The 20,230-nt window shown below is 38.8% G+C and overlaps 1 protein-coding gene across 1 annotated transcript in view; it reads right to left on the bottom strand.

Moving 5' to 3' along the window:
• Positions 1–15,785, bottom strand: part of tox3 (TOX high mobility group box family member 3) — a 217,463-nt gene extending 201,678 nt beyond the window's left edge. Inside the window, exon 1 of the mRNA XM_061963556.2 lies at positions 15,404–15,785. Coding sequence (XP_061819540.2) covers positions 15,404–15,505 — 102 coding nt within the window. The 5' untranslated portion in view covers positions 15,506–15,785. The remainder of the gene's footprint in view (positions 1–15,403) is intronic.
• Between the last annotated feature and the right edge of the window lie 4,445 nt (positions 15,786–20,230).

Below are 20,230 nucleotides of genomic sequence, written 5' to 3'. Positions count from 1 at the left end.
TTATTATTATAATATTGCCAAAATGTTAAAGTTTTCTTATAAAATTGTGACTTTTGCCGAGTAAAATAACGACTCTTTTCATAAAATTAGCAAAATGTTAAGCTTATCTTGTAAAATTGCGACTGTTATTGAGTAAAATTCCAACTTGTATCATAATATTGGACAAAATGTTCAGTTTTTCTTGTAAAATTTTAACTTGCGTTGAGTAAAATTACGACTTTTATTATAATACTGCCAAAATTCTAAGTTTTTCTTGTGAAATTGTGACCCTTTTCTTGTGAAATTCCAACTCATTTTTAACAAAAAGCTTTTTTATATTTGCATAATATGTATATATCATTAATGATGTAAATACAAATATTTATATATCCAGAAAGGGTGGTCCTGAAGAAGTAGGCATTTTTCGGAGGTCTCAAGAAGGTAACAAATACAAGAATGTGTGTGTGTGTGTGTGTGTGTGTGTGTGTGTGTGTGTGTGTGTGTGTGTGTGTGTGTGTGTGTGTGTGTGTGTGTGTTCTTGTATTACTACCCTTCTTGAGATATCAACAAGGAAAAGTACCTTCCATATGAGGACCTGTGAACAAGTTAGAACCCAAATCATGGTCCCAATACGGAAAACGCAACAGTCTCGTTTGAACCCCTGGTGGTGAAATCTATCAAAATTAGGGTGGTCCCAAAAAGAAAGGATTTTTCAAATTGACTGTGTGTCGCTTTTAAAAGTGCTCCCCCTCTGGTCAACATATGAAATAACAAGTGTGTGTAAGACATCGAAATGCGCCCCCTTTGGCCAACATATATAATAACAAGTGTGTGTAAGACATTGAAACGTGCCCCCTTTGACCAAAATTAATCTTAAAAAATTAAATAAAAATGTAGAGAGAGACATACTGTAATAACTTGAAGTAAATAATGAAGATTAAAAACCAATTACAAACAAAAAATAAATAAAATAATAATAATTTACTAAAAGCAGTCTTTTTCTCTCAATGTGTCGACTTTTTTCTTATAAAATTGGGAACAATTTCTCATATTCTTTCTGTTTCTGTAATATTGCAATATTTCTCGTAAAAGTATTACTTTTTTATGTAAAATTATTACTTTTTAATGCAAAATGGGGACATCTGTCGTATAAAGTTCTGGCTTGTATCACAATATTGCCAATTGTTTTGTTGTTCTTGTAAAATAGTGACATTTTTTGAGTAAAATTATGACAAAAGTCAAGTAAAATTCTGATTATTATTATTATAATATTGCCAAAATGTTAAAGTTTTCTTATAAAATTGTGACTTTTGCCGAGTAAAATAACGACTCTTTTCATAAAATTAGCAAAATGTTAAGCTTATCTTGTAAAATTGCGACTGTTATTGAGTAAAATTCCAACTTGTATCATAATATTGGACAAAATGTTCAGTTTTTCTTGTAAAATTTTAACTTGCGTTGAGTAAAATTACGACTTTTATTATAATACTGCCAAAATTCTAAGTTTTTCTTGTGAAATTGTGACCCTTTTCTTGTGAAATTCCAACTCATTTTTAACAAAAAGCTTTTTTATATTTGCATAATATGTATATATCATTAATGATGTAAATACAAATATTTATATATCCAGAAAGGGTGGTCCTGAAGAAGTAGGCATTTTTCGGAGGTCTCAAGAAGGTAACAAATACAAGAATGTGTGTGTGTGTGTGTGTGTGTGTGTGTGTGTGTGTGTGTGTGTGTGTGTGTGTGTGTGTGTGTGTGTGTGTGTGTGTGTGTGTGTGTGTTCTTGTATTACTACCCTTCTTGAGATATCAACAAGGAAAAGTACCTTCCATATGAGGACCTGTGAACAAGTTAGAACCCAAATCATGGTCCCAATACGGAAAACGCAACAGTCTCGTTTGAACCCCTGGTGGTGAAATCTATCAAAATTAGGGTGGTCCCAAAAAGAAGGGATTTTTCAAATTGACTGTGTGTCGCTTTTAAAAGTGCTCCCCCTCTGGTCAACATATGAAATAACAAGTGTGTGTAAGACATCGAAATGCGCCCCCTTTGGCCAACATATATAATAACAAGTGTGTGTAAGACATTGAAACGTGCCCCCTTTGACCAAAATTAATCTTAAAAAATTAAATAAAAATGTAGAGAGAGACATACTGTAATAACTTGAAGTAAATAATGAAGATTAAAAACCAATTACAAACAAAAAATAAATAAAATAATAATAATTTACTAAAAGCAGTCTTTTTCTCTCAATGTGTCGACTTTTTTCTTATAAAATTGGGAACAATTTCTCATATTCTTTCTGTTTCTGTAATATTGCAATATTTCTCGTAAAAGTATTACTTTTTTATGTAAAATTATTACTTTTTAATGCAAAATGGGGACATTTGTCGTATAAAGTTCTGGCTTGTATCACAATATTGCCAATTGTTTTGTTGTTCTTGTAAAATAGTGACATTTTTTGAGTAAAATTATGACAAAAGTCAAGTAAAATTCTGATTATTATTATTATAATATTGCCAAAATGTTAAAGTTTTCTTATAAAATTGTGACTTTTGCCGAGTAAAATAACGACTCTTTTCATAAAATTAGCAAAATGTTAAGCTTATCTTGTAAAATTGCGACTGTTATTGAGTAAAATTCCAACTTGTATCATAATATTGGACAAAATGTTCAGTTTTTCTTGTAAAATTTTAACTTGCGTTGAGTAAAATTACGACTTTTATTATAATACTGCCAAAATTCTAAGTTTTTCTTGTGAAATTGTGACCCTTTTCTTGTGAAATTCCAACTCATTTTTAACAAAAAGCTTTTTTATATTTGCATAATATGTATACATCATTAATGATGTAAATACAAATATTTATATATCCAGAAAGGGTGGTCCTGAAGAAGTAGGCATTTTTCGGAGGTCTCAAGAAGGTAACAAATACAAGAATGTGTGTGTGTGTGTGTGTGTGTGTGTGTGTGTGTGTGTGTGTGTGTGTGTGTGTGTGTCGGTGTGTGTGTGCGTGTGTGTGTGTGTGTAGGTGGGGGGCGCCTGACCCTGCTACGGTTAGGACAAAAGGCTTTGCCTCTGGGAAGGTAGAGCAACTATTCAAGTGTCAGGATCAGTTTCTTTTTACAGACTCAGTAAATGCTTCAGGTAATTACAGCTGTCGCCCGTCAACTGCCTTTTTTTCCCCCCCTCAGCATAACATTTATGTGATACAAGAGGATCATCACTGTAGGTGGCTAAATCTGGTTTGATTATGGTTTTGTTCATCTCGAACATACTTAGGGATGATGCATTAAGTAAAAAAACGTGTTTATACCAGCACGTTTCGGCTAAAACTGAGTAGGAACAAGCAGAGTATATTCAACCCCTGCCCTTAAAATGCAAATAAGAAACGAGTGCAAAAGTTTTCAACGCACAAGATGATTCCCATTGATACGTTAACTGACTTTGATGTTGACACCAAGACAACTTCACAATAGCACCACAAAAAGCAAAAAACCCCAGCATTCAGAAAGAGAGATGCTAACAAACAAAAACAACGGAAGAAACTCGGTAGGGCTGGGCGATTATACCGTATGATTGTAACTGTGATAACGATAAGGTCGATCAGCTGTGAGCATACCTATAGACCAGTGTTTTTCAACCACTGTACACCAACCACTGTGCACACCAGACTGTATCCCGGGATACAGTCTGGTGTGCCGTGGTAGATTATCTAATTTCACCTATTTGGGTTAAAAATATTTTTTGCAAACAAGTAATAATGTGTTGTTGTTGAGTGTCTGTACTGTCTAGAGCTCGGCAGAGTAACCGTGTAATACCCTTCTATATCAGTAGGTGGCAGCCGTTAGCTAATTGTTTTGTAGATGTCGGAAACAGCGGAAGGCAGCATGCAGGTAATGCCCTAAGAAAAGGCATTTAAGCTTAGGGAAGGCTATGCAGAACGAAACTAAAACTAAACTGACTACAAAGTAAACAAAAACATGTTGGATGCTGGACGACAGCAAAGACTTACTGTGGAGCAAAGACGGCGTCCACAATGTTTCCGAACATGACATGACAATTAGCAATGTCCCCACAAAGACGGATAAAAACAACTGAAATATTCTTGATTGCTAAAACAAAGTAGATGCGGGAAATATCGCTCAAAGGAAGACATGAAACTGCTACAGGAAGATACCAAAAAAAGAGAAAAAGCCACCAAAATAGGAGCGCAAGACAAGAACTAAAACACTACGCACGGGAAAACACCAAAAAAAACTCAAAATAAGTCACGGCGTGATCTGACAGTACACCTACTTTGAGACAAGAGCTATATTATATATATATATATATATATATATATATATATATATATATATATATATATATCAAATCAAATCAAATCAACTTTATTTATAAAGCACATTTAAAATTTACCACAGGGGTAGCCAAAGTGCTGTACAATGAGCAGGTTAAAAGATAAAACGAGTACCGAGCAAACACAACACAACACAAACAGAACACGATAAAAAATAAATAATTAAAATAGAATTAATAAAAACATAAAAACATAAAAACAGGATCACAGCAGGTGTATTATGGGGCGCCATTGCAGGATGGATATCACTCAGTGTTAAAAGCCATGGAATAAAAGTATGTTTTTAAGAGAGATTTAAAAACAGGAAGAGAGGAGGCTTGTCTAACACTCAGGGGTAGGTCGTTCCAGAGCTTGGGAGCAGCAACGGCGAAAGCTCTGTCACCTCTAAGCTTCAGCCTTGTGTCAGGGACCGTCAACAGCAGCTGATCGGCTGATCTTAAGGATCGGGTGGGGCAGTAAGGCTGAAGGAGGTCGGAGAGATAGGTTGGCGCGAGGTTGTTTAGACATTTAAAAACATGTGTGTGTATATATATATATATATATACACACAGGGGCGGCGTGGCGATGTTGGTAGAGTGGCCGTGCCAGCAATCGGAGGGTTGCTGGTTACTGGGGTTCAATCCCCACCTTCTACCATCCTAGTCAAGTCCATTGTGTCCTTGGGCAAGACACTTCACCCTTGCTCCTGATGGGTGCTGGTTAGCGCCTTGCATGGCAGCTCCCGCCGTGAATGGGTGAATGTGGAAATAGCGTCAAAGCGCTTTGAGTACTTTGTAGGTAGAAAAGCGCTATACAAGTAAAACCCATTTATTTATTTATATTGATGCATGGTTGGTTATGGATTAAAGTCATATCCAACAATTGCGACAACGACTTTTTACTGTCAGCTGAGTTTTGTTTTTTAATGATTTCTGCTGGTGGTGTGCCTCCGGAATTGTTCAACGCAAAAAATGTGCCTTGGCTCAAAAAAGGTTGGAAAACACTGCTATAGACAACATATAAGAACAGATGTGTTCAAGTTGCTAACAACGACTTGTTGGCGGCATGTTTTGCAGATTACCGTTATTTAATCCAAACCAAAGCCAAACAAAGGAGTTCCTCGTCCCTCTTTTTGGCACGAATGCTGCTTCTGGTTTTGCTGGATTAGCTTCCATTGTGCTCGCCGTCTCTGCTAGTAGCAAACTGCGACATCCAGACCCCCACCGGCTCTCGTCGTAAAGTTCTTTCAAGTGATGTAAAAATGCAACTGCAGAGCAGCAGTCTAGCTGCAGTTACATCAGCAGCAGCGCAGACATTAGAAGTGCGATATAAATTATAGAGTATTATATTGTACAATTGACACTATGACATATATTGTTATACATCACACAGCAGTAGTCACAGCTAACCTTTTTGTATCTGTTGTACAAAATTACAATTGATTGATTGAAACTTTTATTAGTAGATTGCAAAGGAAGAGAATACATTATATGAAACAGTACAGTTTACACAGTACAGTACATATTCCGTACAATTGACCACTAAATGGTAACCCCCGAATAAGTTTTTCAACTTGTTTAAGTCGGGGTTCACGTTAATCAATTCATGGTAGAAGGGTTAGCATCTCTTTAAGTGGTGGTATGACTCCTTTTATTGTCCAAATAAGGCTGCACGATTAATCCACACTGAATCGACATTGAGGTTTTTATTAGTGCGATAACGGCTGTGGTGTGTTTGTTGTTGGTTTGTTTTACCGACATGTGAGTGACAGACATGTTTGCTAAAAAGAGAAAATATTTTGCTAGAGAGCTTTGCGACTCGCTAGTAAGAAGTTCCGCAAAGTAACAAAAATTAGGAGGAAAAAAATATGATTAAAGGGCGGAATGTCCCGTTGTGTTGATTATTCAGCTTTAAAATCGGATGGGCAATATGAGCCCATCAACATGGAAGAACTCGCGAGAATGCCGTGATCACATGATGGCAACAAGAAAAAAGACACTTTGTTTTTTTCCAACTGGGAAAAAAAATGCACTTTAAGATGTTCAATGTTTATTTAACTTACATTTTTATTTGTTTGTTTATTTATTTGGGACAAGAAAGTTATTTACATTCCAATTACAGTGCAATGGTAAACAGGTCTACTAGAGATGTCCGATAATATCGGCCTGCCGACATTATCGGCCGATAAATGCGTTAAAATTTAATATCGGAAATTATCGGCATCGTTTTTCTTTTTTCTTTTTTTTTAGTTTATTAAATCAACATAAAAAACACAAGATACACTTACAATTAGTGCACCAACCCAAAAAACCTTCCTCCCCCATTTACACTCATTCACACTCATTCACACAAAAGGGTTGTTTCTTTCTGTTATTAATATTCTGGTTCCTACATTATATATCAATATATATCAATACAGTCTGCAAGGGATACAGTCCGTAAGCACACATGATTGTGCGTGCTGCTGGTCCACTAATAGTACTAACCTTGAACAGTTAATTTTACTCATTTTCATTAATTACTAGTTTCAATGTAACTGTTTTTATATTGTTTTACTTTCTTTTTTATTCAAGAAAATGTTTTTAATTTATTTATCTTATTTTATTTTATAAAATTTTTTTTTAAAGTACCTTATCTTCACCATACCTGGTTGTTTAAATTAGGCATAATAATGTGTTAATTCCACGACTGTATATATCGGTTGATATCGGTATCGGTTGATATCGGTATCAGTAATTAAAGAGTTGGACAATATCGGAATATCGGATATCGGCAAAAAGCCATTATCGGACATCCCTAAAGTCTACAGTAATGAGAAATAAAAGTTGAAATCTTTTTCAATAGTTACTTGCATTATTATTATTATTATTATTATTATTATTATTATTATTATTATATATCGTGATTACATTGCATTATGAATAACGTATAGTTTTTCTTGATTATTTTTTCACTTTAGCAGCATGATGTTGACAAAAGCTCTGAGTCGGTCTGCAAAAAGGTCTTGAAAGTAAATTATCGCATGTTGTTCTAATCTGTGGCAACCACAAACAAGAATATGTTGATTGACAGTCCAAAAGTAACATGTTTTCTATACTTGTTATTTTCGCTTTTTTGTTTTGCATTCATACGTATAAATATATATTAAAGACAAAAATGTCAATTAGTTTTTTTCTCTAAATCGTGCAGCCCTACATTCTATTATTAAGCTGTTTATGGTTAACCTATAACCTCTTCGAATGAAAACGAGCTAACAAGCGAGCTGATGCCAAACTGATTACTTTAATTTGGGCAGTGTTACAGCTAATGTTCCTAGGATTTTGAGAGTTAGCATGAACTAACTCCCCTTTCAGCATCTCAGTGTTAAACTTTTTCTGTATTACGTCATAAAATGGGTACTTGGTGACCAGTGATTTGAACAGCTAATGTGTTGCATCTAATCGTACCTTTTTTCAAAGTCAATCAATCAAAGTTTACTTATATAGCCCTAAATCACGAGTGTCTCAAAGGGCTGCACAAGCCACAACGACATCCTTGGCTCAGATATGTATCGTATTTTTCGGACTATAAGTCGCAGTTTTTTTCATAGGCTCCAGGCTCCAGTGCGACTTATATATGTTTTTTTCCTTCTTTATTATGCATTTTCGGCAGGTGCGACTTATACTCCGGTGCGACTTATACTCTGAAAAAATCGGTATTGTACGAAAAAGCAAATGGTACCACTACACTAGCCATTTTCTTTCCTGGCTGCTACCATTTTTCTGTGTGCCCTTGTCTGGTAGGGTAGTGGTTCACGCTGTCTTTCGGGCAGTCGATGCAAGTTTGATTCTAAGCCAGTGCCCAAGGACCCAGTCATTGGAGTTCTCCAGTTATTTCAAGCCTAAATAAACAGGACTTGAATCATACAGAACAGAACAGCTCTAAAACAACGATTGTATGCATTTAGTTACAGTTTTTCGTAGTATCGCCCCCCTTCCCCCCCTACTTCACTTGCAACAGTCACTACATGTTGGTCCTTGCGATTCAGCACTGCTAGTATTCCTGTTCACTCGGGCATTAACGCCAGAGCAGGTGAAGAGTTTGCGAGAACATCTGTTGGTAATTTCAATCTCTCTGCGCCTGGAGGCAATGAAATCCCACACTAAATGGATACTGTATCTGAAACATTATTAAACCTGTAGAAAAAAAGTGAGGGGGTACCAGATGGTCCAAATATGGGAGGAGGGGGGTAACACTGGGTCTCTTTCATAGAAACCATTTGAGTTGATCACATTCTGCTTTTGCAACAAAAAAAAACAAAAAAAAATACCATAAAGCCAGACAAACCCAAACAGGCTCCTTGTCTTCGTCGTCTAATGTTTGCGCAGAGAAACCACATAACCTTCACTTTCTCCCGTAGTGCGCATTACGGATTCAGTCAAATGAAAAGCTGGATGCATGAAAATAAACTCTAGTGGGCTCACTTATTTACGGTTGTTACAAAAGCCATCGAGGGCAGCTCTTTTACACGTTGCACTGACTGCAACCAGGTGTTGCTCCACATGCTCCTCAGAGGCAATAAAAGTGTGAGTGCCAATTCTGAGCTGCCAAAGCAAAGACCAATCGGTGAAGAACAAATGTGTCAACGTGGACACCCTCACTTTCCGGTAAATGTAACATAATATGTCTGTGTACCTGGAACCTCCAAATAACATTCCTTTAGAAAACAATGTCCATTACCAATGGGCATATGTCTTTGATTGACAAAAAAATGGTGATATTATTAACAGAGTTGGAAAATCTCTTATTGCATGTTTGGAACTAATGTCTTAATATTACTGTTATATTGACAAATTAACATTGGGTAAATTTGCAGTTCTGGATGGAGCTTAGCTTTCCATAGCTAACGTCATGTTTTGTTTTTATTCAGGGACTCGCTCAACAGCGCCTCTGCTGGTTGCACTCAAGTCGACCACTGGATTTTTTTTCTCGATCAGTTGTTTTAAAACTCTTTCAATTTCACACATTGGACAGTACATTAAACAATTAATTTACGGGAATCGAAATAATTCCTTCTAAAGTAATCTTGCCACCATAAAATCCAAACTGCATGTAGAGATAATGCAAAGTTACTTGTGTGGGATTTTTATTATACAGTAATACCTCAACTTTTGATTAACGTGAGTCTCTCAGCTTTTTGTTCTGCTTTAAGTTGCAAACATACCTTGAGTTACAGTTCCAACAGGGTTGTGCCATTTGAACAATAAAAAAAGTTACATGTTGTTAAAGTTAAAGGTAAAGTACCACTGATAGTCACACACACACTAGGTGTGGTGAAAATACCCTCTGCATTTAACCCATCCCCTTGTTCCACCCCCTGGGAGGTGAGGGGAGCAGTGCGCAGCAGCAGTGGCCGCGCTCGGGAATCATTTTGGTGATTTAACTCCCAATTCCAACCCTTGATGCTGGGAGGTAATGGGTCCCATTTTTATAGTCTTTGGTATGACTCGGCCGGGGTTTGAACTCACGACCTACCGATCTCAGGGCGGACACTCTAACAACAAGGCCACTGAGCAAGTCTTTGTTCCTGCTTTGCTTGAATTAAAAAACAAAAAGTTTTGATTACAACTATCGGAACTGAGAAAGTTAGTGCAAAATATAAGCGGAAGACCAATTTTAAAAAACAAACCAATAAAAATACATTGTACCGGTTAGCAGCCTACCTGGTGAGTCAGCCCCATTGCAGCATTGACAAGTCTGCGGCATGCAGCCACAAACATCCAAACAACGAACATTTATCCACAACAATATTGGGAAGCTGTGTTTTACGTGTTTCAATTTGTTCTGTCTCGTCCTGACTCAAGAAACTGGACGTTCAAGCATTACCTTTGGTACACATCCCTTGACTTCTCCGGTCCGTCATTCAAATATGCCCGTGTCCACATTCACAGTTCACGTAAAGTGTGTAAGGGTGTTATGCGAAGCCCTCGACTCACTTCTCCCACCCTGTTGTGTTGAAAGTAACTGTCGCTGTCTAACTTCAGACACGGGGTGTGAAATCGCACAGTTTCAGCAACATCCCGCTTTGTCGGGATAAGTGTAAAAAGTCACAGGTGTGATCAACTGTTATTTTTCAGGATCTCTGATTGACTGAGGCTATGTTTAACACCAACATTGCACCCCAATTTCACATGGAAAAACTTCAGGGGCATTCGACGAGACAGATTTGATAAAAGAGCATGACAATGAAAGCTGAACACGTGTCTTGTTTAATCCCAAAATATTTCATGAGGCATTTTTCTTCTTTTGTGCGAATTGTGGCTACGATCTTCCTTCATCTCTTCTTCATTAGTCACGACTCGAGTGCCTAATTAACTCGGTGTCACTCTTTGGATTTCTCTGAACCACTGATGTCTCCAAATGTGCCTCTGAGTCCTTCCATCTCTGTCGTCATTAAAGTTGAATAGTCTCCGCGCTGCCGCTTTGAAAACATATCGCCAGTTTAGGAATTGGGAAAAATCAAATGCGAGTAGTTACTAAAGAGCCTGCCACTGTGTATAAATAGATTTAAAAGAGCGCTGCTTAACGCCGCACGAGTGCAAACTCTCAGTGGGGTGTGTGATGATTTGAATGATACATGCAAAGTGGAGAATTTGTTCACCATGCAAACAGCATTGTAATTAGCACCAAACACTATAGCTCCAGCACCATCACTCTTTTCCCAGCATAACTGGTGGAGATATCGGGTAATATCACACCCCTCCTCTTCCCTCTTTTTGCATTGAGGCCAATTAACCGTTATACAGTATATGATTACACTTGACCTGGGGAATTTGCAGAAAGAAAAAAAAACTTACAATAAATCAAAGAGGCTGATGAAGACATGATGAAATCATACACATATGACAACTTGGACTAAGAATGAAGCTGATGAAACACTACGACAAATCCGGCAACTGTATGGAGCGACATTAGATGGACCCCAATAACCTAGAGGTTGTTACGGTGGACTATTGTTTTTTTTTTTCGGGAGGGTGGAGGGGGGGCGACAGCAGTTGTGAGATTGTTTTTATGTCAGGGTGATGGATGGCGGCATGGTCCAACGGTTCAAATGTTACACCGCTGACATCATATCACAAAAGCAGTGGCTTATGTAACAATGTGAGGCTAATAAACATACCGCAACTCCCCGCTCATGCTTTACAAGCATTTATGTGTGCAAAGTGAGTAAAAAAAAAAATGTTAATGGAGAACGTCACTTGCTCCATTAGTTATAGTTTACTCCCCCAACTCAGGTCGGATACCAAATATGCAAGCACTCTTTATTTTTAATCAACTGTATAACAGCAGGCAGCACGGTGAAAGAGGGGTTAGTGCATCTGCCTCACAATACGAAGGTCCTGAGTAGTCTTGGGTTCAATCCCGGGCTCGGGATCTTTCTGTGTGGAGTTTGCATGTTCTCCCCGTGACTGCGTGGGTTCCCTCCGGGTACTCCGGCTTCCTCCCACCTCCAAAGACATGCACCTGGGGATAGGTTGATTGGCAACACTAAATTGGCCCTAGTGTGTGGATGTGAGTGTGAATGTTGTCTGTCTATCTGTGTTGGCCCTGTGATGAGGTGGCGACTTGTCCAGGGTGTACCCCGCCTTCCGCCCGATTGTAGCTGAGATAGGCTCCAGCGCCCCCCGCGACCCCAAAGGGAATAAGCGGTAGAAAATGGATGGATGGATGGATGTATAACAGCAATAGTCTAATGCTCTAAACCAGGGGTCGGGAACCTTTTTGGCTGAGAGAGCCATGAAAGCCAAATATTTTAAAATGTATTTCCGTGAGAGCCATATAATATTTTTTTAACACTGAATACAACTACATGCGTGCATTTTTAAGTAAGACCAACATTTTTAGAGTATAATAAGTATTGTATTCGTTTTAATAACACTGTTATTCTGAAGCTAACCAATAATAAATAAAATACTTCTTACTATTAATACGACTTCTTGAACAGGTGGATGGATGGATTAAAATGTATGAGAATGTTTTATATTTTGAACGTTATTTTTAACACTGTGATTACCAGCGGAATTATTCATTACTTATCGTGTTAAGCAATGTCAGCTAAGATTTATCTGAGAGCCAGATGCAGTCATCAAAAGAGCCACATCTGGCTCGAGAGCCATAGGTTCCCTACCCCTGCTCTAAACTCTAACACTTCAATGTTGTGAGGCAATTGAGGTATAAAAGGGGGCACTGCATGGATGCAACCAGCAGAGGCGCTGTTGAGTTGGCAATCAAAACAACAACAGGGATGTTGTCAATCTAATCCTTCAGGCACATTCTACATTCAAAATTCATAAAAGGGCAAGAAACTAGGATTGTAAATATTTGGTCACCACACAATTTGATTCGATTCTTGGGGGTAACGATTCTATTCAGAATCGATTCTCAATTCAAAACGATTCTCGATTCAAAAATCAATACTTTTTTAATAACATTCGGTGCCAGTTCTATGACTAACTACATACCTCCATAAAATAGATAAACAGCTCTGATAAATGTATATATTACCTAAAATAAAAACAGTTTTGTTTGATACGATTCTACCCAAACTTTTACTAAAGTGGCGAGACAAGACAGATTTTGGGGAGGGGAAAAAAAAGAATCTCTAAATGGAATTTTTTTGGTATCAATCAAGATTTGTTACAAGAATCGCGATTAATTGGAAAACTGATTTTTTTAACGCCCCTACAAGAAACCGTATTTGATTAACACTAGCACAAGAACTAGGTTTTAACATGAAGATGACAACGTTGTAAAAACAATCCCAAATTCACGCTGAACTGCAAAAAACGACTGAAAATTACGTTTTCTACAAACCCAAAAACACATTTATTAGTACGTTAATCTGCAGATATTTGGATGGACGATTGGGGGTTGTAGGAGTAATTTGTTCCTGCTGGTCATAGTTAAATGTCCAAATGCATGATTAAATTAGGGTTCTGGCGTCGTTGTTTTCATCCCTCGCCATAGTATGCTTCAAATATTGCGGCTTCACCACATTACGGATTTTTTTTTTTTTTAAGTGTATTTTTTTAAAGCATTTTCTACCATTTTTTGGTCAGAAATTAAGCATTTTCAAGCATGACATGGCTAATTAACTCCATCCATCCATCCATCCCTCCATTTTCTACCGCTTGTCCCGAGTATTGGCCACTAGAGAACACCAAACCAATCACAGCGTGTTGTTCAGTATCGTGGCCACTGATTGGCTTAGCCTTAGGCAGCGTTACTCTACCGCTATAAACAATGTTTAGTGTGACTAAAGGGTATTACTGCATGTCTAGATGGCTCCCATTATGTTTCAAAACATATTTAAAAGACAGTAAACAGGTTTGTTATGCTCTCGGCCAGTGGTTCTCAAATGGGGGTACGCGTACCCCTGGGGGTACTTGAAGGTATGCCAAGGGGTACGTGAGATTTTTTTTAAATATTCTAAAAATAGCAACAATTAAAAAATCCTTTATAAATATAAATAAAAACCTATCTTTTTTTCCAAATAGTTCAAGAAAGACCACTACAAATGAGCAATGTCTTGCACTGTTATACAATTTAATAAATCAGAAACTGATGACATAGTGCTGTATTTTACTTCTTTATCTCTTTTTTTCAAACAAAAATGCTTTGCTCTGATTAGGGGGTACTTTAATTTAAAAAAAAATTCACAGGGGGTACATCACTGAAAAAAGGTTGAGAACCACTGCTCTAGGCTAGCTATGAAAATATTTAATTCATAATTAATGACTCCTACTTCACGGAAATGTATTTATCACAGAGCGATAAACGCTGTGTTTTTGCTTTCGATTTCAAAAACCACACTGTTGTAGTATAAAAGAGTGATCAAAAGTTGTTTATTTTTACTGTTTTGGTTAAAAATTCCCACATAAACTTTGGAAAAAAAAGAACTATTTCAGCGTAGAACGCCAATGCTAACTGAAAATCGCATTCTACTGGGTTATCATTATAGTAAATACCGTAAAAACCATAAATAAGTAATAAATGGGAGCTGAAAAAAATCTATTCGCATACGAAAAGCGATACTTATGTCATTACGATACCAAATCGATTGATGATTTTTAAGAATAGATTTTAAATGTACATTTTTTTAGGATTTTGTTTTTAAAAATAAGTGTTTTAGGCCATGCCTGCATTTGTAACCTGAAACCTGTTTTATTACCATTTATATACCAAATAAAAAAATAAGAATCGGTTTGAATCAAAAAATCGCGTTGAATCGAGAACCACCCTGAGAATCGGAATCGAATCGTGAGTTGTTGTAACATTCACATCCATAGTAATAAACATTGCAGTTTCTTAAATAGGCAGGTAAAATATATTCTTCATCCTTATATTGTTTAAGGTAAACAACTGCCAGAGTGTTCTAATGACTACCTTATTATTAGACTTAGACTTAGACAAACTTTAATGATCCACAAGGGAAATTGTTCCACACAGTAGCTCAGTTACAAAGGATTGAAAGTGTAAGGATGGAAAGGATAATGCAGGTATAAAGTAGACTAAATATGTACGGTAGTAGCAATATGAAATATAACATATGTGTACTATTTACATTTTATATATGCAGTATATGATATATACTGATATATGATATATAATATACTGTATGTATAATATGTAAATAGTACATATATGTTCTATTTTATATTGCTACCACGGTACATTATGAGTTATAATTTGAATACAACAACTATTGCTGTACCTTATTGTTATGATACAACAATACAACTATAACTACAATGAATATGACACAAACTACTTATTCTAGTGCAGTAGTAGTACTTTGTGTTGTTTCTGCATCACTTCTGCAGCAGTGCAATTGTCTTTGACTATAATATCATTCTTACATCACTAATCACATTTGGAATATGTATGCATGTTTTTGTTAATGCACCCTGCAAAGAAAGAAAGTAAAAGTTTGCAGAAACAAGCTCAATGGAGTGTCGGGGTTTAAGGTACCGTCTAAAGTGGTACACTGGTGGAGTTAATTGCACTAACGTAGTGAAAAATCAAACCAAAGCAGCCAAGCTCACCTTGTTAAAGTTGTAGTAGCCCAAACAATGGGCGAAATCCAGGTTAGGCGGCTCTCCGGGAATAGAATTTCCACCGGCATTGGGATAAAAACGTACATCCATGATGTGCGAGGGGAAAGAGGGGTTCCGCGCGGCTGTGGCGCACCGAGCAACGGCGGTACCTTTCGGTCTGAAATCCAAGCGCACCCTCGGAGAGACAAGCGGCGGAGCTCGGCGGTTAGTCTCGAAGACGTGTACGTTTGTTTTATTCCACCTCTACGCCCGCTTCATCCCCGTGGAAGTCCAGAGAGATGTTCCGTCATGGAGCGGCGCGGTTGGATACAAAAGACCGGCAGTAAGTGAGTGACTGAGCGGGCAAGTGAGTGCGCGTGGGTCCACCTCCCTCTGGTTGTTGTAAACCCCCCCACCCAACCCCCGGCTCAGATGTAGCGAAGACAGTGATAAAAAAGTCCCCGTAAAAGTTACTCCCCCATTCCTCGGCGCTCCTTTGCACCTTGATTGGCGAGCCAGAAGTAGCCAAGCTAGCCGGAGTAGCACCGAAAATAAGTGAAAGGACGCTCGACTTGGGTGCATGGATGTGATGTTTCTGAAGCAGTCCAGCCTCCTTCTGCCCCACTAAAGGTAGACGCGTGGAGTGGAGAAGATACGCCCCCCGAACACTGCTAACCACTCCTCTTTGATACTAACCACATGCTAACCAACTTAGCTAAACATGCTAACACTTTAAACCTATGGCGTCCAAAGTGCGGCCTGGGGGCCATTTGCGTCCCGCAGCAATTTTTTTTTATTGGTCCCCAACATGTTTAAAACACTTCCTTGTCGGGTTGTACGGTATACCGGTATTAGTATAGTATCGCAATACTAATGAATCATATTCAGTACAATACCGCCTCTGAAAAGTACCGGCATACCTGCCAACCTTGAGACCTCCGAATTCGGGAGATGTGGGCGGGGTTGAGGTGGGGTGGAGGGAGTAGCCGGGATGTATATATTTTCAAGTATTTCTTATATATATATATATATGTATGTGTGGGGGAAAAAAATCACAAGACTATTTCATCTCTACAGGCCTGTTTCATGAGGGGGGGTACCCTCAATCATCAGGAGATTTTAATGGGAGCATTCGCATACCATGGTTTATATAGGGCACAGAGTGGGTGGGTACAGGCTGGCTTAGGGGCGTGGTGATTGGCTCATGTGTTACCTAGGAGGTGTTTCCGTCTATGGCGGCATGCTGTTACAATTTCGCTGCGCTTGTTGAGGGATGACAGGTCTGGACGGTAAATAATAAACAGTTTCTCTTTCAAGCATAGGTTGCATCTTTTATTACCACTATTGTAAGGTGTGCTGGATGCAAGAATTTGCCATGTTATTGAATATTCAACATTATTGTCTTTGAGGTCCCAAATGTGTTTGCTGAGTTCTGTGGTATTTCGCAGGTTTTTGTTCCTGAAAGAAGCCTTGTGATTGTTCCATCTGGTTTTGAATTATCCCTCGGTTAATCCTACATATGTGTCGGATGTGTTAATGTCCTTGCGTATTACCTTAGATTGGTAGACAACTGATGTTTGTAAGCACCCCCCGTTGAGAGGGCAATCAGGTTTCTTTCGACAGTTACATCCTTTGTTGGTTTTGGAGTCGCTCTGTCTGGGGGCCGACGGCTCATTTGCAATTGTTTTGTTGTGGTTTGAGATGATTTGTCGTATATTGTTCATGCAGCTATAGCTCAATTTAATGTTGTTCTTGTTGAATACTTTTCTTAGGGTGCTGTCTTTGGGAAAGTGTTTGTCAATCAGATTGAGGAATTTGTGTCCAATGTTAGTTGAGACGTTTTTGCTGTATGGGGGGTTGTACCAGATGATGTCGTTTCGTTTTCTGTTCTTTTTTGGCTGGTTTCCTGGCGTGGGTTCATAGGTGAGGGTGAAATTGTATCCGCTTTCATCAAGGGCTTTTTGGTACGGGGGGGTTGCTTGGTCAAATTCAGCTTTGCTAGATGACAGCATCGATAGCCTTTTATTGATTCCGGTAGGTATTCTTTTCGTGGTGGTGGGTGGGTGGGCGGATACAATTTCACCCTCACCTATGAACCCACGCCAGGAAACCAGCCAAAAAAGAACAGAAAACGAAACGACATCGTCTGGTACAACCCCCCATACAGCAAAAACGTCTCAACTAACATTGGACACAAATTCCTCAATCTGATTGACAAACACTTTCCCAAAGACAGCACCCTAAGAAAAGTATTCAACAAGAACAACATTAAATTGAGCTACAGCTGCATGAACAATATACGACAAATCATCTCAAACCACAACAAAACAATTGCAAATGAGCCGTCGGCCCCCAGACAGAGCGACTCCAAAACCAACAAAGGATGTAACTGTCGAAAGAAACCTGATTGCCCCCTCAACGGGGGGTGCTTACAAACATCAGTTGTCTACCAATCTAAGGTAATACGCAAGGACATTAACACATCCGACACATATGTAGGATTAACCGAGGGTGAATTCAAAACCAGATGGAACAACCACAAGGCTTCTTTCAGGAACAAAAACCTGCGAAATACCACAGAACTCAGCAAACACATTTGGGACCTCAAAGACAATAATGTTGAATATTCAATAACATGGCAAATTCTTGCATCCAGCACACCTTACAATAGTGGTAATAAAAGATGCAACCTATGCTTGAAAGAGAAACTGTTTATTATCTACCGTCCAGACCTGTCATCCCTCAACAAGCGCAGCGAAATTGTAACAACATGCCGCCATAGACGGAAACACCTCCTAGGTAACACATGAACCAATCACCACGCCCCTAGGCCAGCCTGTACCCACCCACCCTGTGCCCTATATAAACCATGGTATGCGAATGCTCCCATTAAAATCTCCTGACGATTGAGGGTACCCCCCTCATGAAACAGGCCTGTAGAGATGAAATAGTCTTGTGATTTTTTTTCCCCACACATACATATATTGCGCTCTACTACGGTATCGAGCACTATTTTTTGGATAACCTTATTAAGACATATATATATATATATATATATATATATATATATATATATATATATATATATATATATATATATATATATCAGTGACGTGCAGTCACTAGAGGCAGGTGAGGCAAAATGAAAAAAAATGTATTAAATTGTTATATGTATCCAGTGATTATACTATAAAGTTATTTTCCATTTAACTTCACCCGTTTTAGATTATTTTTATTTAAAATCGCTGAATTTTCACATTTGCCGTTCAAATACTGAGAAGAGACGGTGCGGTGATCAGCAGCCAGTCGAGGCACGCCACTCAGTGCCTCAACATGGATTGCGGACTCGCTAACTGCTGGCCTGCTGTGCAGTGAGACCGTATTGCTATATGAACTATATTATACATTTCCATAGTTTAGTTAGCTGGGGTATATAATGTCAATCAATCAATCAATCAATCTTTATTTATATAGCCCTAAATCACAAGTGTCTCAAAGGGCTGCACAAGCCACAACGACATCCTCGGTACAAAGCCCACATACGGGCAAGGAAAAACTCTCCCCAGTGGGACGTCGATGTGAATGACTATGAGAAACCTTGGAGAGGACCGCATATGTGGGTAACCCCCCCCCTCTAGGGGAGACCGAAAGCAATGGATGTCGAGTGGGTCTGACATAATATTGTGAGAGTCCAGTCCATAGTGGATCCAACATAATAGTAAGAGTCCAGTCCATAGTGGGGCCAGCAGGACACCATCCCGAGCGGAGACGGGTCAGCAGCGCAGAGATGTTCCCAGCTGATGCACAGGCGAGCGGTCCACCCCGGGTCCCGACTCTGGACAGCCAGCACTTCATCCATGGCCACCGGACCTGTGCCCCCCCCCCCCCCCCCCCTCAAGGAAAAGGGGAGCAGAGGAGAAAAGAAAAGAAATGGCAGATCAACTGGTCTAACAGGGGGGCTATTTAAAGGCTAGAGTATACAAATGAGTTTTAAGATGGGACTTAAATGTTTCTACTGAGGTAGCATCTCTAATTGTTACCGGGAGGGCATTCCATAGTACTGGAGCCCGAATAGAAAACGCTCTATAGCCCGCAGACTTTTTTTGGGCTCTGGGAATCACTAATAAGCCGGAGTTCTTTGAACGCAGATTTCTTGCCGGGACATATGGTACAATGCAATCGACGAGATAGGACGGAGCTAGACCGTGTAGTATTTTATACGTAAGTAGTAAAACCTTAAAGTCACATCTTAAGTGCACAGGAAGCCAGTGCAGGTGAGCCAGTATAGGCGTAATATGATCAAACTTTCTTGTTCTTGTCAAAAGTCTAGCAGCCGCATTTTGTACCAACTGTAATCTTTTAATGCTAGACATAGGGAGACCCGAAAATAATACGTTACAGTAGTCGAGACGAGACGTAACGAACGCATGAATAATAATCTCTGCGTCGCTAGTGGATAAAATAGAACGAATTTTAGCGATATTACGGAGATGAAAGAAGGCCGTTTTAGTAACACTCTTAATGTGTGATTCAAACGAGAGAGTTGGGTCGAAGATAATACCCAGATTCTTTACTGATTCGCCTTGTGTAATTGTTTGGTTGTCAAATGTTAAGGTGGTATTATTAAATAAATGTCGGTGTTTAGCAGGACCGATAATCAGCATTTCCGTTTTCTTGGCGTTGAGTTGCAAGAAGTTAGCGGACATCCATTGTTTAATTTCATTAAGACACGCCTCCAGCTGACTACAATCCGGCGTGTTGGTCAGCTTTAGGGGCATGTAGAGTTGGGTGTCATCAGCATAACAATGAAAGCTAACACCGTATTTGCGTATGATG

This window comes from Nerophis lumbriciformis, linkage group LG06, assembly GCF_033978685.3.
Source record: "Nerophis lumbriciformis linkage group LG06, RoL_Nlum_v2.1, whole genome shotgun sequence".
Taxonomy (NCBI): Eukaryota; Metazoa; Chordata; class Actinopteri; order Syngnathiformes; family Syngnathidae; genus Nerophis; species Nerophis lumbriciformis.
Note: the sequence above shows the minus strand (reverse complement) of the source record. Positions and strands in the feature narration are given on the sequence as shown.